The sequence below is a fragment of the Myotis lucifugus genome, unplaced genomic scaffold (genome assembly GCF_000147115.1).
Source record: "Myotis lucifugus unplaced genomic scaffold, Myoluc2.0 scaffold_204, whole genome shotgun sequence".
Taxonomy (NCBI): Eukaryota; Metazoa; Chordata; class Mammalia; order Chiroptera; family Vespertilionidae; genus Myotis; species Myotis lucifugus.
Window position 1 is genome coordinate 326739 of NW_005871252.1, and position 16546 is coordinate 343284.

Below are 16546 nucleotides of genomic sequence, written 5' to 3' on the forward strand. Positions count from 1 at the left end.
CCTTTGCTCTGTAGAAGTTTTTAAATTTGATGTCCCATTTGTTTATTTTTGCTTTTGTTGCCATTATCTTTGGAATCAGATAAAAAAATATTGCAAAGAGCAACACCTACATTTTCTTTTATGAGTTTTATGGTTTCTGTCTTACATTTCAGTCATTAATCCATTTTGAGATAATTTTTGCTTATGGTTTAAGATAGGGGTCTAGTTTCTTTTTTTTTTTGCATGTGGCTGTTCAGTTTTCTCAGCAAAATTTATTGAAGAGACTGTTTTTCCCCCATTGTATATTCTTGCCTTCTTTGTCATAAATTAATTGACCATATACTTGTGGGTTTACTTCTGGGCTCTCTATTCTGTTTCATTGATCTACATGTCTGTTTTTATGCTAATACCATATTTTTAAAAATTATTATAGCTTTGTAATACAGTTTTAAATCAGGGTGTATGATGCCTCCAGCTTTGTTTTTCCTTCTCTTTTTTGTTTTCATAAAAATTTTAGTATTTGTTCTATTTTTGTGAAAAATGCCTTTGGAATTTTGATGGGGATTGCATGAAATCTGTAGCTTGCTTTGGGTAATATGAACAATTTTATAATATTAAGTTTTCCAATCCCTGAGCATGGCATATCTTTTCATTATTTGTATCTTCTTCATTTTCTTTCATCAGTGTCTTATATTTTTTAGTGCACAGGTCTTTCACCTCCTTGGTTAAATTTATTCCTAGGTATTATATTCTTTTTGATGCAATTATAAATGAGATTGTTTTCTTAATTTACCTTTTTAATAGTTGATTGTTATTGTGTACAAACACAATAGATTTTTACATATTGATTTTGTATCCTGCAGCTTTACTGAATTTGTTTGTTAGTTCTAACAGTTCTTTTGGTGGAGTCTTTAAGTGTTTTCTATATTATGAAAACATGTCATCGGCCATTAGTGAGTTTTTCTTTAAAAAAATATTTTATGTTATTTTATTTTATTGGGGTGACATTGGTTAATAAAATTATATATGTTTTAGGTGTACAGTTCTATAATACATCAACTGTATATAGTATCGTATGTTCACTACCCCAAGTCAAGTCTCCTTCCATCAAAATTTATCCCCGCTGTGCCCTCTCCTATCTCCCCCCATTCACCTTCCCCTCTGCTAATCACCATGCTGTTGTCTGTGTCAGTGAGTTTTGTTTTGTTTTTGCTTAATCCCTTCACCTTTTTCATCCAGCCCTGCAACCTCCCTCCCCTCTGACAGCTGTTAGTCTGTTCTCTATGAGTCTGTTTATATTTTGTTAGTTTATTTTGTTCAATAGATTCTTTCTTTTTAATATGGATGCCTTTTATTTCTTTGTCATGCCTAATTGCTCTGGCTAGGACTTCCAATAAATACTATGTTGAGTAAGAATGCTGAAAGTGGGCATCTTTGTAATGTCCCTGGTCTTAAGGGGAAAGCTTTTAGCTTTTCACCAACGAGTATGATGTTAGCTGTCAGCTTGTTATTTATGGCCATTATTATGTTGAGGCATGTTCTGTCTATACCCAGTTTAGTGATTTTTGATACTAAATAATGAAATGACTCATCATTTGGAAGATTTGCATAGTTCAATGAAGTAATATTTCCATATTACCAGTGCATGATAAAAAATCAGACGTGTAAAAATCCATTAAAATTGAAAATTAGACCAATTGATTTTAATTTATTGATAGAGTTTCAGGTTTTAAGATGAAACTAATCTTTAAGTAACTACTACTTGTTGAGTTTGGGTGCAGTATTTATAATTTCATGAAAAGGCCATGAAAAGATGTTTATTCCTTTTACTATTACATATCTGTAGTTCAGATTTCCTTCATGTAATTCAATCTAACCAAGATATTTCACCAGATCTAAGGCAGAAACATATATGCAAATCAAGCTGTCTTCTAAGCCAGACATTAAAGAGATTTGTAAGAATGTAAAATCATATCATTTGCCTCACTACAACTTTTCGTTTGGCAAATATAGTTAGTTTTCATAAATATATGTTAACCATATTATCAGATAATGGTTTTTAAAAATGAATTAATAAATATTTAAAAAAATTCTCAGTTTTGATTTCCAGTATGGAAATATCAATTGTTGTAATCCACACCAATAAAAAGATCTTTAAGGTTCTCAAATTTTATGTGAGATCAAAATATTTGAGACTTGCTTTAAAGAGTGATTGAGAATCATAAATTTATTATTCATCAGATTAAAAATAGAAACTTTTTCTAAAGAACTGTGTAGCACTCAGCTTTTGAAATTATTTGGAGAGGTTTAAACATGGTGCATTTAACATTGAGATCAGCGGTGCAACATGATGCTAGAACAAATGTGAAATCAGGAATAAAACAGGGAGCTCAGGTGAGAAGAACAGATTATGGGAGAGTCTGAACCCCGTCAGCTGACCCTCTCTCTCTGAGAGCTCTTCTGGCCATTTTCAAGCATGCTCTGGCTTTCCTCTGTTTCTTTTCAAATGATATTTTGTGAAGAACTCAGTCTTTTTCTAAATATTTTATTTATGAATGAAAAATATTTAGGGACCATCACTATGACAAGCAATAGTGGTAATAGCAAAGTCCACATTCTGTTATGTATTTATTAAGTCTCTTCTTCTTGAAACTCAGGGTCTTATTCTTGTAATACAGGGTTTGGTTCTTAGTTTTTGTAATGGAAGGACAGTTTGCTTTAAAATATCGAGGAAGAACAAATTTAAAATTTCAAGCTAAATTTCATGTATATTTTTTCAAATATATATGACATTAAGGGGGCTTATATATTATGTTCAGATGTATATTTTTTATTCTTTTGAACAGTTATATGCTCTGTGCCCAGATATAAGGGTAATTCCTGTCTTAATGAAGCCTGAAGGCAAGACAGTTGTGCAAACACTTCAAATACAGTGTAATCACTACTTTGGAAGTCTGGTGCTGGGGTAGATGGCCTGGAGCTGCTTGGAAAAGCTACAGAAGGCTTCAGATAGGCAGCAGTGCTGGACCTGAGATTTGGAAGCCTCCTGGAGTTTTCCTCATGAAGAAGTTCAGGGAGGGCATGGGAATGACACATGTAGATGCATTAGGCATTAGAAAGTTTTTCTTGGAAAGTATAAATAATATTTCTGAAGTATCCAGTGCAAGGAGGAGTGGTAGGAGATAGAACAGGACAGGGAGGTAGTGTCAGGTCATGACGGGACCTTTGTGTCATGCAAACACTTTTTATTGTATTGGTAAGGCTGCAGAGAGCCTTTAAAAAAAGTTGAGTAGGGGATTAGCAAGCTGTGAATAGTGTTTTAGAAGTAACAGTCGGGTAGTAGTATAGGAGGATGTTTACTAGGAGTGAAGTGGGAACTAGAGGCAGGGGAGACTGTATACAGAGACTGCCTTAAGAGTACAGACTAGAGGTGATGTCTAGTTGAATGTGAAGGTTTGTAATTTGGATAAGATAGGTGTTGGGTAATGAAATAAAGTGAGGCAGTGCCAAATAAAAGAGGGTTAGGTTTTAAAGAAATTATTAACCCAATTTCAATGTACAGTTCAATGTACATTTTATGTCTTTTTTGTATTTATATCCTTAAGTCATTAAAGGATTTTTCAGTGAGGTATATCATCCAGAGGAAGTCATTGTCGGTAACCTACCCATTCATTACATTTGTGTTCCTTTGTCCCTACCACGTGTTTACAAAAACGTTATCTGTCATTATTACATTTCCAATATTTTAGTAACATTAAACTTTGTGTTGTGAAAAGTTATAAATATTATAAAGGGCATTGTGTATGGATATTTTACTTAATTTTTGAATAATCGTACCTGTCAAGTTATTTCTAGATTAAAGAAGGTTATTCCTAGACTAAGGAAGGTTTGTGAATTTCTGTTTATACTGTAATAACAGGACAGCTTAGACTCAAATAAGGTGAATTGTACCAAAATTTGATGTCAGGAAGAATGCTCTTGTTTTCTCTTCTGTCCTCTTGTCTGCTAACTTGAATTTTATCCTTTTCTCACTAAAATGCTTCCACTGAGAAGGACGTAAGCGTAAAAAGCACAAAAACATTTTAAGAAACCTTTTAAAGGTCTTGATCGCTCAAAAGGTAGGTAAAAGTAGTTTTTATGCCGTGTGTTATTTATACACATTGCCACTTAATTTCTGTCGTCAAAGGTAAAATTAATGTTAGTTTATAATGTAACTTCAAAAATAAGTTTTAAGTTGGAAATGCATATTAAAATATAAAATAAATCTAAAATAAAACAAGGACACTAGAAAAGCCTATAATTTCCATTGAGTAGTGCCTTAGCTATCCTTTGGTCATTGATTATTAGGGTTGTGAGAATTTCAACTTTTGAGCTTGTATTTTTCTATTTTTTATAGATAAACCAAAAGAAGCCAAAAAGGATACATTTTTGGAAAAATTGGCAACTCAAGTAATTAAAAATGTACAAGTAAAAATCACAGACATTCATATTAAATATGAAGATGATGTAAGTAATTTTCAGTCCCTTAGTTTAGGTTAGTAATTTAATGGGTATTTTATATTAATACTAGAGGCCTGGTGCATGAAATTTGTGCACTGGGGGGGGGGGGTGTCCCTCAGCCCGGCCTGGGCCCTCTTGCAGTTTGGGACCCCTTGGGGAATGTCTGACTGACGGCTTAGGCCCACACGGGGAGTGGGCCTAAGCCATCAGTTAGACATCCTTGGCGCTGCTGCAGAGGTGGTAGAGGCTCCCACCACTGCCATAGTGCTCGCCAGCCGTGAGCCCAGCTTCTGGCTGAGTGGTGCTCCCCCTGTGGGAGTGCACTGACCACCAGGGGGCATCTCCTGTGTTGAGCGTTTGCTCCCTGGTGGTCAGTGCATGTCATAGTGAGCAGTTGAGCAGACCTAGCATATCTTTAGCATCTTATGCTTTGATTGGTTGAACGGATGACTGGACGACTGGATACTTAGCATATTAGGCCTTTATTATATAGGATTGATATGTATATATGTGGATTATCTGTACCCAGTTTTAAATCCAAGATTGTTTTTTTTTCTAATGAGTACACTGCCATTTCTCCTTTTCTGTGTTGGGCTTTTTTGTTTATGAGTGTAAATCTATAATAATAAAAGTGTCATGTGCTAATTAGACCAGACAGCCAAATGACCTTCCAGATGTCATTCCAGACGTCCTTCCGGACGAAGCTGCAGCAGTGGGAGCTGAGGCAGAGGCGATTAGGGGCAATCAGGCAGGCAGGCGAGCAGTTAGGGGCCATCAGGCAGGCAGGCAGGCAGAGTGGTTAGGGGTGATCAGGCAGGCAGGCAGGCAGAGGCGGTTAGGGGCATTAGGTAGGCAGACAGAGTGGTTGGGGCGATCAGGCAGGCAGGTGAGCAGTTAGGGGCGATCAGGCAGGCAGGCGAGTGGTTAGGGGTGATCAGGCAGGCAGGCAGAGGGGTTACGGGCGATCAGGCAGGCAGGCGAGTGGTTAGGGGTGATGAAGCAGGCAGGCATAGTGGTTAGGGGTGATCAGGCAGGCAGGCAGGCGAGTGGTTAGGAGCCAGTGGTCCCAGATTGCTGGAGGGATGTCCGACTGCCAGTTTAGGCTCGATCCCGCAGTGGGATTGGGCCTAAACTGGCAGTTGGATATCCCCTGAGGGCTCCTGGATTGTGAGAGGGTGCAGGCCAGGCTGGGGGACCCCTGCCCTCCCCCTCACATATTTCATGCACTGGGCCTCTAGTATATCATAAAACCACAATATGCCCCTTTCTAAAGCTAGTATAAGAGATTTTCAGATTGTCTTCTATATTTATTTTGAATTTTGTTTAATGCCTTAAGACTTATACTACTATAACTTTCAGGAACTAATTTTCTTTTTATACTGACAAAAAATTAGTCCAAGAGATGATGAGATAGCAATTATAATGGTAGTTGGTAGAGAGGGCACTAAAACCCAGGTCACTTGACTGCTAGTCTCATTCTCTTCACGTCCCATCAAGTTGGATGGAGCACCCACAACTCTCATGTGCATGTGCAACAATATATTTAAAAACTAGACTTCATTTATAACCAAAATTTTAAAATTATTTGATTAAGAATTTTTTTTATTGATTTTATTAACTGATTAATTGATTTTATTAATTTTAGTTAAAAATGTAACAAATATTGCTTTGTTTTAAAGTTTGAAACATATGTAAGAAACCTTGAATTTTTTTCATTTACCTAAGAAATTGGAAATGTTATTCTGTCTCTTCTAAAATTGAGTTTGCATCCTTCTTTTTGTTTTTTAGTTTGCTTTAAGTTTGGATTGAATTAAAGCAATATTGATATATATATATTTATTTATATATATTGATATATATATATATTTATTTCCCTTTCTAATATGTTTTTTTATGTAACTTAATGTAAGAAACACTTGTAGTTTTCTTTCTAAATTTTTAAATTTTTTTAATGTTTTAATATATACCATATCTAACTTATACTGACTTTGTCTTTTGCTTTTATGTAGTAATTAAACTGAATTTTGTTACCAAATAAATGTTTAAAAAACCTAACCACTTATCAGTGCCCTTGTTTAAAACAAACTAAGGAAATTAAAATCCAATCAGCATATCATGGAAGTGAGAGAATTATTCTTAAAACTAATGGCATATTGATGAATGAGAACCTCAGTTTGAACTTAAGCTTTTTTATTGAGCAAGTGCAATTAGAAAAGTACATTATTTCTCTTTAATGAAAAGAATACAGAGATGCACAGGAGTGGGATAAATAACATTGTTTATGTTTAAATTGATGTAAGTGACAAAATATACTAAAAGAATCTAAAAGGAAAGGAATTTAAAAATGCAAAGGAATCTTTATTGTAGCATTTGTCTTTCATGTGGTAACCTTAATTATTGTATCTAGAAGGATAATGAAAAATATAGTATAGGAAGTGGGGTAGGGAATGGATAATTTATCGCAAAAATGCTCATTGAATGATAGTAGTTTGTGGGTATTACATTAGCAACTGAGGAGTTGTGGTTTATTGAAGTTCTTCTAATTAGCTCCAAGTTATTTTGAGTTAGTTATCTGTAAGTATAAAAAGATGAGTGTGGGAATAAAGGAAAATGTATTGCCACAATCACAATATCTCTGATATTAAAAACAAAACTCAAAAAGCTATCTGTGTTTTTCAGCTATACCAGATCATGCATATTTCCTATTTGAGGAGGGTTTGTATGACTAAACTCTGGAGTCACTATTGGATGATTTAGAACATTACGTTTTTTCTTCACTCTCTAGTTCCTCTAGTTTCTGTTACAACCAAAAAACTGTGACTTTTGGACATCTTTAAGATGTCTAAAACAATGACATTTTCATATAGTGGTACAGTTTATTGTGAGTAAATTTAACTTAGGTATTGAAGTTCAGAAATAGAACAAAAGTTTGACATTGGCAGATTTGGGGTTGAGAGACTAGGGAAATTAAATGTTGGGCATTTTCTAACAAAGAAAATGTTTGAAGTGTCAAGGAAATTAAAACTTAAAGAGACAGTTCACATTTCTAAATGTGAAAATATTAACTGTTTCAAAAATAATTTAGTGGCAGTGTTTTTACCTGTGATGCTTTGTTTTATTTATCTGTGAAGAACATCTTTAATGTTATACATAAAGAGACTCTCTCTTTGTAACTATCTAGACAAGAATCTGTTTAATTGTAGTTAGTGAGTCTTTTCATATACTAAGAAAAGAGATTCACTGGGAAGTGATATGAGTGTCATGCCTTCAAATATGGATAATCCCAGTCATGTTTTGGCTTCCTTCTCTTTCTTTTCCACATATCCATTTGGTTTGTAACTTATTTGTAAACTAATTGTCCTATGTTGCCTATCGTAAAGAGTGGAGCATGGATTCACCCTCACCATCAGTATATTTTAATGTTACTTTTTTTTCTTTGATAGGTTACTGATCCAAAGCGGCCCCTTTCATTTGGTGTCACACTGGGAGAACTTAGTTTGTTGGTAATGTTGGACTTATTTTAAATATTTGTGGAATCTGTAAAATACTATTCCTGAGTCATAGGTAGCGTTGCTACAAATAGCTATTTTATTTTTATGTATAATCTTTCTATAGCTTTTCCAATAGTTCAAAAATTTTAGTGATGCTATTACATTCTCTAATTTTGATTTGTCTTCGAATTTAACAAATATCCAAATACAGTATCAAACATTCTGAAAGAATTATAAGCTGTCTCTTAAACATGTGGGAAAGTAGGGGAAGATAAATTTCCATAGAGTTATGTTCTCATTCTTGATTAGGTAAATGGAATTTCCAAATAGCTTATATGTGTTTATGTGTTTATATGTACATGTGTATGTACCATACTGATCTATATCTATATCTATATCTATATCTATAATCTATATCTACATCTATATCTACTTCTATCCATATCTGTATCAGTAATTTATTTTGATTTAATATTTTATAATGTAGTTTGGTTTTTCTCTTAAAGGTCTTTAAGGATAGCATGTGTATATATATCCAGGTTAGACTTTTTATTTTCTTTTATGAACAACTAAGAGGTAGGAAATGTTTTAAAGTTAAGGACAGTGAACAGTAAATTGTACTGAGTACATGTTTGCCTTATGGTTAATTATATGGATAGGGCTGAGTACAGAAAGAAGAGAAAAAAAATTGAAAGAGAAGTAGACTGCCAGAGGAAGAGAAAAGGACATGTTTACATGGAGGCCTTAAGAAGGATACATGCATGCAGAGAAGTAGAGATACATAGAGTTGAAGACCAAAGCAGAAACATTGAAGAAAAAGAACTAGAGAAACAGGAAAGGGAGTCTGGAAGCTAGTGTTTAATATACTGTTTGTCCTCTGCATGTTTCCAAAATGAATTTGAAGTAGCTTTTGATAAAGAATAATATCTCATAATATCTCTAAAGAGACCAGAATCTGTGTTGTAGAAGGTAGAGAGCTACTTGTTCCAGAAATTTTAGACTAACATTAGTCATAACTGAGCACAGTATTTAACATTGAGCTTCTAGCAGACAAAAGAAAACATATGAAACAAACACCTGCCATTGACTGATGACAGACAGGCATACTTGTGCATAAGAATGAGGCCTAACTGTCTCAGTGTGTGCTGTTGTCTGAGCCTCTCTGTATCTTTGCTCAGACTCTATACTGTTTTCTTTGTCTGTATTGTGCCCTTCCCTTTGTCTGCCTAGCAGTTCTATTCAGGTTTTAATACTTGTGTAAGCTAATACCTTGCTTTCTCATTCCTTTTTTTACCTTCCTCTTTGAATTTATCATTCCTTATTTTAAGCTTCTCATTATACTAGTATTTGATGAAAGCACTTGTAACTGGTTACCATGTTGGTCTCCTGCTGTCTAATGTTCATTTATTCACTGATTCAATAGGAAATAAAATACAGTACTGATAAAATGTAGTATCTATATTTTAGTGTTGCTTGAGTGAGATTGTTTGTGTAAAGCATTTGGCACATTGGCTGGCTCATTTATTTCCTGCTTCAACTACTACATTGCCTATTATAACAACTGCAAACTTACCTCTTTTTGTATCCATATCATTCCTTTCTTCTATCTTTCCAATTATAATTGAACTCCATAAGGTAATCTTCCCACCTCTGATCTGGATCCTGTACTTCCCCATGCCCTCAGGAGCCTTCCCTCTACCCCCCTTTTCTTCCCTTCCTTACTTCTTTCCATCCATTTCTTTCTCTTTCCTAAATCTTCAACTCCTCTCCCTCTGCCTTTCCTTCCTCCCTCCCTCCACCCCTCTTCTTTTTGTAAGCATTTAAATACATGCAAGTATCTCCTTTACAGCAAAATTAAAAAGCCTGTTTTTATTTAGTTATTTATTTATTTAAAGTTCTTTATTGTTGAAAGTATAACATGTCTCCTCCCCCCACCCATTGACCTCTCCCAGCCCACCCCTGCCCTCCAGCACAGGCCCTAACCGCCCCCCCCCATTGTCTGTGTCCATAGGTTATGTTTATATGCATGCATACAAGTCCTTTGTTGATACCTCACCACCACCCCCTCACCCCCCACCCCCACCTTCCCTCTGAGGTTTGATGGTCTGTTTGATGCTTCTACGTCTCTGGATCTATTTTTGTTCATCAGTTGTTCATTATATTCCACAAATGAGTGAGATCATGTGATACTTATCTAAAAAGCCTGTTTTTTAACCTTCTTCCACTCCACCCAGGCCCCATCTAACTACCTGTCTTCTCTTTCTTTTCTTTCTAAGAGAATTTTCTACCTTTGCTATCTTTCTTTCCCCACCTCCTGTTGACTCCCTACCTACTGTACTCTGACTTTGCTACTCCATTGAAACTGTTCTTAACAAGTTCATCAGTAATGCCCTGGCTGCCAAATAAGTTTAATTTAGTTTTTTTTCATTGCAGCATTTGGTATTGCTTACCATGCTGATTTTCTGGAAACATGGTCATTCTTTGATTTCCATATTCTGGTTTTCTTCTTACTTTGCAATAATTATTTATTTGATCTTTAAAAAAAAAAGAAGTGGACCTTTTTCAATAGCTTATAGGGAAGCTCTCTGCTTTTATTCATACCCAATTTCTTCCATACTTCAGACACATAGTACTCAATAATTATTTTGTGGGTGGATTAACTTATTTAAATTTGAACGTCTTCAATTCTATTTTTACTGTTATTCCCTTGATTTTGTCATAAAGTTATGTAAAGAAACAGATTGCTAACAGTAGCTAACATTAGCTCTATGTGTTTTCTTCCTAAGTTATTTAGTTATAGTTTACAAATGTTAGAGTACTATTTTGAGATATATATATGTGTATATATATATTTCATTTCACAGTTCTTTTTTTCTTTTAGACTGCAAATGAACACTGGACTCCATGTGTGTTAAATGAAGCAGACAAAATTATATACAAGGTATTAGACTGGATTAAACCTTTCTTGAATTTCCTAGGTACAAACACTTAATGTATTTTCTTAAAGAAACCTTGATAGAGCAGTTTTGGCACTGCTACTTACTGTGTGACCTTCTAAAATCACTTACCTATTTTGAGGTTTAGGTTCTTCACCTAACATATAAAGAAAATGAATAAAATTAACATATCCCAGATTGTATTTTATGGAGCATTAGGTAGTTGACTTATTATTAGATTTGTAGAAAAATATTCTCTGGTCAAGTAAGATTACTGACTAAAAGTATTAAGCATTTGGTACATAGTTAAATAGGCATGTTTCATTTTTTTTTAAACTACAGAACTTCAGAATACTTTAAATATACTAATAAACATTGTGAACATTCAAGAGTGATATTTAGTAAGTAGCTTTCCCCACCTTATTGATTATAGAATCCACTCCCCTCACGCCTCCCTCAAAACACCCATTCCTATCCACTGGAGACTGGAGAAATCATATCTTTTTTTTTTTTTTTTTTTAGCAGAACATGTACAGGGCCTATTAAATACTAAATTCTCAATAAATATTTGATAATTGTATGAATGAATTCCATTTGAAATAGTGTTCCTGAAAGCAAAATTTAGCAAATGCTGGATTAATAATGAAGTTTGAGAGTAACATACAAACCCCCTCCCTCCCATTTTTACACTTGATCTTAGCCAAAAGGCTGAGAAGCAATTATTTCCCCCATTTTTGCATTATTTTCTTTCCTTTATAAACTCAAAATGGCAATTGGATAATTTGGGACACTGAACATGAGAATAATCTTTTAATATTGATTCTTAACTTCAATGTGTTAGTTGCTTGACCTCTTTCAATTGTTCTTTTATAGCTTATCCGACTTGATAGCCTTAGTGCCTACTGGAACGTAAACTGCAGCATGTCTTACCAGGGATCAAGGGAACAGATCTTGGTAATTTCTGTTTTTATCTGGAAGAGCTAACTACACTATATTTGTTTACATACGAGATCCTTAATGAAGACAGGCTATCAGTCTTGTGTTGAAGTTGTATATAATTAAATCAGAAGTATAAAACACAGTTTTTGGTATCTACTCTGTCTTTTAAAAAGCACTTTTGTTTTTGAAGATCTTTGTGAAATCATTCATTAAGCAGTGAGATGAGAACCCATACTATTGAATCAACTGTGCTTAGGATTTTTTACACTATTTTGATAGCATTTGGTTACATTGTGGTGTTTCATGAGAATTGCTTGAAGAGTATTGTCAAGAAAGATGATACCTTGCCCAGCTGGTGTGGCTCAGTGGTTGAGCATCGACCCATCCACCAATTCAATTCCCAGTCAGGGCACATGCCTGAGTTGTGGGTTCGATATCTGGCAGGGGTGTGCAGGAGGCAGCCAATCAATGTTGGTGTTTCTATCTTTCTCCTCCCTTTCTCTGTCTTTAAAATCAATACAAACATATTTTAAAAAAGAGTGGTATTGCTATTACAAAAAAAAAAAAAGGAAAGAAAGAAAGAAAGAAAGATGATACCGTTCAGATCTAAGAATATATTCTTAGCCCTGGCCAATGGGGCTCAGTTGGTTGGGCATTGTCCTGTGCCCTGAAAGGTTACTGGTTCGATTCCCAGTCAGGGCACATGCCTGGGTTTCGGGCTCTTGATCCCCGGTAGGGGGTGTGCAGGTGGCAGCCAATTGATGTTTCACTCTCATATTGATGTTTCTCTCTCTCAAAAAAAAATCAATAAAAAAATCTTTTAGGCATTTGTGATAATAATTTCTTAAACAGTGAAAGATTAACTTAAAACTTCAGTGTGTTAAGCCAGTCTTAGTCATGTTTACTTACTTAGAGGAGTAAAGACCTGTTGAATTTTGGAACTGAATTAATTCTAAGAATCTATTTCTTATTTCTCAGATACTGTAGCACAAATAAGTTGCCTTTGTCTAGAAATTGTTTGAGATCCCAGTTCATAGACATATATATATATATGTATATATATTTTAAAGTCACAATGTTATAATTTTAGATATTTAGAATTATAAAAAAATTTTTCTATGTTTTATTCTAAAGAAATATATCTATAAATAATGTTTAGTTTTTTTTAAACGGATTACTAGTGGGGAACACAATGTTATAATATTTCTATATATTTAGAGTTAAAATTATATATACTTGTAAATAAAGTTTAGTGTTGTTTTTTTTTAATGGATTGCTAATTACAAAGAGGAAATAAAGGTACTGATGTAAGACCAAGTATTTTTTTTTTGTATATGTGGCTGAATATTTTATTTTTAATTTTCATATAATTCAATTTTTTTTAAGGATCATCTGAAAAGTGAAATTCTTACAAGTAATGATATTCTACCAAGCCATCAATATAGTAAGTAATGGTAAAAGCTTATTTTATGTTATAGGAAGCCTGGAATTAAAAACTTTATTTTAGTATACTTTTTCTGATAAAATTACTGTGACAAAGAGAAAGTATTAATTTTATACCTTAATTTTATGATATAGCATGTTTGGATTATAACTAATTATTTAGGAATAGATTATAACACACACACTGCTGAAGAATAAGGAAGACAAGGACAATGTGGCTATTGTTCACTCCTGACAGCTAACCGCCCTTGACCTCCACATTTCCTTCTTACCTTGCTATCATCTTTGTTTTAGGAATTAGGTTTTCTTTGCTTTGCTTCATAACTATCTCTCTGAGATCTTGGTATTCAGTCTCACCCCTAGCATGTCACTATTGCAGTGCTAAGACAAACCAACCACATTAGAAATTGTTTTATGTGAGTTTTCCTTGGCAGCCTTGCCTTTATTTCCTTTTAAATAGATCTCTAACAAATCTGCCTGCTTATTTATGTATCATCTGTTTTTTCCATTTCTGTTTCATTAGTCTACAGAAGCTATTGATTTGTTTACATTTACTATATTCCTTTATGCTCATCCTCAAATTTTATGCCCATGTTCTTCTGTATTCCATATCACTCTGTTCACTATTGTTTTCTTCATATCCTTTTATGACTGATTGCTGTTATAGAAGAGTTGGCACTTTTTCTTTTATGTTCATTGGCCTCTCTATTTACTGATGACAAGGTTTTCACATGCTGCTAGTTTGTGAAAGCATTTTTACTTGTGACAGAACTAGTTCAGAAAATTCTCCAACTTTATTCTTAGGCATCTTCCACTTATAAATAAACTCTAAATTAGTTGAAATTTTATATTATCATGCAAACTGTAAACACTTTATAAGGTATCACAATTTATATAATTTTAATAGTATTATAAGTTATAATTATCACTTTGCTCTCTTATCTTTCCTAATACACCTTTTCATACTACTTCTCACTTTTAAAAATATTTTCTTTAGTTTATTCTAAGAATATATGCAGTGATTGTTTTGAAAATTGTAAAGTAGTAAGCAATTTTTTTCTGGGTTACATGAATTTTATTCATGGTTCTGTTCCTAAATTCTGGCGGTGATTAAATAAAACAGAAATTAATCAAATTTTGTTTCCTACTGTCCAGCCGGAGTAGCTCAGTTGGTTGAGTGCCGTCCTGTGCACTGAAAGGTTGCCAGTTTGATTCCTGGTCAGGGCACAAAACTGGGTTGCTGGTTCGACCCCCTGTCAGGGCACTCAAGGAAGGCAACCAATTGATATTTCTCCCTCCCTCCTTCCCTCTCTCCCTCAGTTTCCTTCCTCCCTCTCTTCCTCCCACTTTCCATCCTTCCCTCCCTCCCTATCTGTAAGCATGTTCTCTGGTGAGAATTAAAAAAATTTTTTTGTTTCCTACCTTGTATTAGTATTTTAAATGAATAATAAAATCATTAAGTGTCTTGAAGCAAGGAACAGAAGCCTAATTTTACACAGAGTGTGAATTCCCAAGCGTAGATTGTCTGGATTTTGCACATTTCTTATTTAGAAGCATAGGACCCCAATTTTCTTTTTGGGGATTCCACTTTAACCCTTGAGTTTGACTGTTGATATTATGCAGATAAATAGATACCTAAATATTTTTTGGTAGTTCTCTCTTTTACATATTTTTTATAATTTTTCTTTACTTTCAGCGTAACAGTGTTCTTAAAATTATTTATAGTCATTCATATGTAAGAGCATATAGAGGTTATCTTACTTCTTCTCATGTGTTCTCAGTTTTCCAGCCAATATCAGCCTCTGCAAAACTCTACATGAATCCTTATGCAGAAACAGAGCTCAAAACACCCAAACTTGATGGGAACATAGAAGTACGAAATATTGCCATCGAACTGACCAAACCTCAGGTATCATTCAGTTGGACGTTTCTAACTTTGATGAGCCTTGAATTTCGACTGCTTTTGTCCTTTGTGATTATTCCTTCTCCAATGTTCTGATGGTTCTTTTGGTTTCTTATGTTAATATTTGACTCCTAAAAATAGATATATTATACATATTTTTTGGAAAGTATCAAATTTAAGAAATTTATTTTATCTGATATTTTCCTTATTAGTGGAGAGTCTTACCAAATTATAGTGAATTACATTATTTACATTTAATTCCCAATTGTTGATGGAGATTTTAATGTGTTTTTCTTCCTCAGATTTTAATAGCAGGCACTCTTATATTCAACATTACTTATTTTTTAGAACAGTTATTTTGGCAGCTTTTTAAAAATTTGTTTCTCAAGTTTGGTTATATGCCCAGGGAGTTTGGATAACAGACCTGGAGAAATGAAAGTGAAAAAAGAGCAGGGACTAACTAATTGAGCTTTTAGTCCAGTGTAGTCTAATAAAAATACAATGCAAGTTATATATGTAACTTTAAATTTTCTAGTAGCTACATTAGCAAAGTAAAAAGAAAAGATGACATTAATTAAAATTATAACATTTTATTTAACCTGTCTAAAATATTATCATTTTAACATGCATTCAATTTTAAAAATTAAGGTATTATACATCCTTTTTTTCCTTAAGCCTTTGAAATCTGGGGTATATTTTACACTTAGAATACATTTACGTTCAGATTATCCACCTTTTAAGTGCTGAATAACCATATGTAACCCTTAGGTAGAAATGTATTATGAAAAATAGAAAGGAAGAAGCTAACTTGCCCCTTTATCTTACCTACAGTCCTTACGCATGTGTGTGTTTTCCTCTATTTGAGCTATTTACCAGACACACAGAATTTGTTATATTGGTGGTCAGATGGGCGATTAAGTAGCTTTATTTTATTTAGTGTTTACTCATGTGTGCAATCTAATCAATATAAGTTTGTTTTTGTCTTAATAGTACTTAAGTATGATTGACCTTTTGGAGTCAGTGGATTACATGGTTAGAAATGCCCCTTACAGGAAATATAAACCTTATGTACCACTTCATACCAATGGTCGACAATGGTAAGTTAGAATTATTTTTTTAAAAATAAGAAACATACAGTCAAATAGTTAGGGATTCTCAGAGTTACGACATGTTTAAAGCCACGTAATGAAGCTACTTTTTTTCTTTTATATAGACATAGAGTGTTATCTTTTATATTATGTCCTTGTTACTTTTTTTCATAAATACATTCTGCTGTACTTCTGCTCCCAGATTATTTCCAAATTCTTAATTTAGTATTCAAGACTTTCAACATTTTTTGGTCTTATTGCACTTTA

The 16546-nt window shown here is 33.8% G+C and overlaps 1 protein-coding gene and 1 pseudogene across 1 annotated transcript in view; one reads left to right on the forward strand and one right to left on the reverse strand.

The window, feature by feature from the left end:
* VPS13C (vacuolar protein sorting 13 homolog C) overlaps positions 1–16546 on the forward strand; it is a 176419-nt gene that overhangs the window by 32309 nt on the left and 127564 nt on the right. The window contains exons 8-14 of the mRNA XM_023761255.1: positions 4376–4485; positions 7923–7982; positions 10852–10911; positions 11780–11860; positions 13232–13289; positions 15070–15197; positions 16182–16288. Coding sequence (XP_023617023.1) covers positions 4376–4485; positions 7923–7982; positions 10852–10911; positions 11780–11860; positions 13232–13289; positions 15070–15197; positions 16182–16288 — 604 coding nt within the window. The remainder of the gene's footprint in view (positions 1–4375; positions 4486–7922; positions 7983–10851; positions 10912–11779; positions 11861–13231; positions 13290–15069; positions 15198–16181; positions 16289–16546) is intronic.
* On the reverse strand, positions 11465–11626 carry LOC111827703 (annotated as a pseudogene).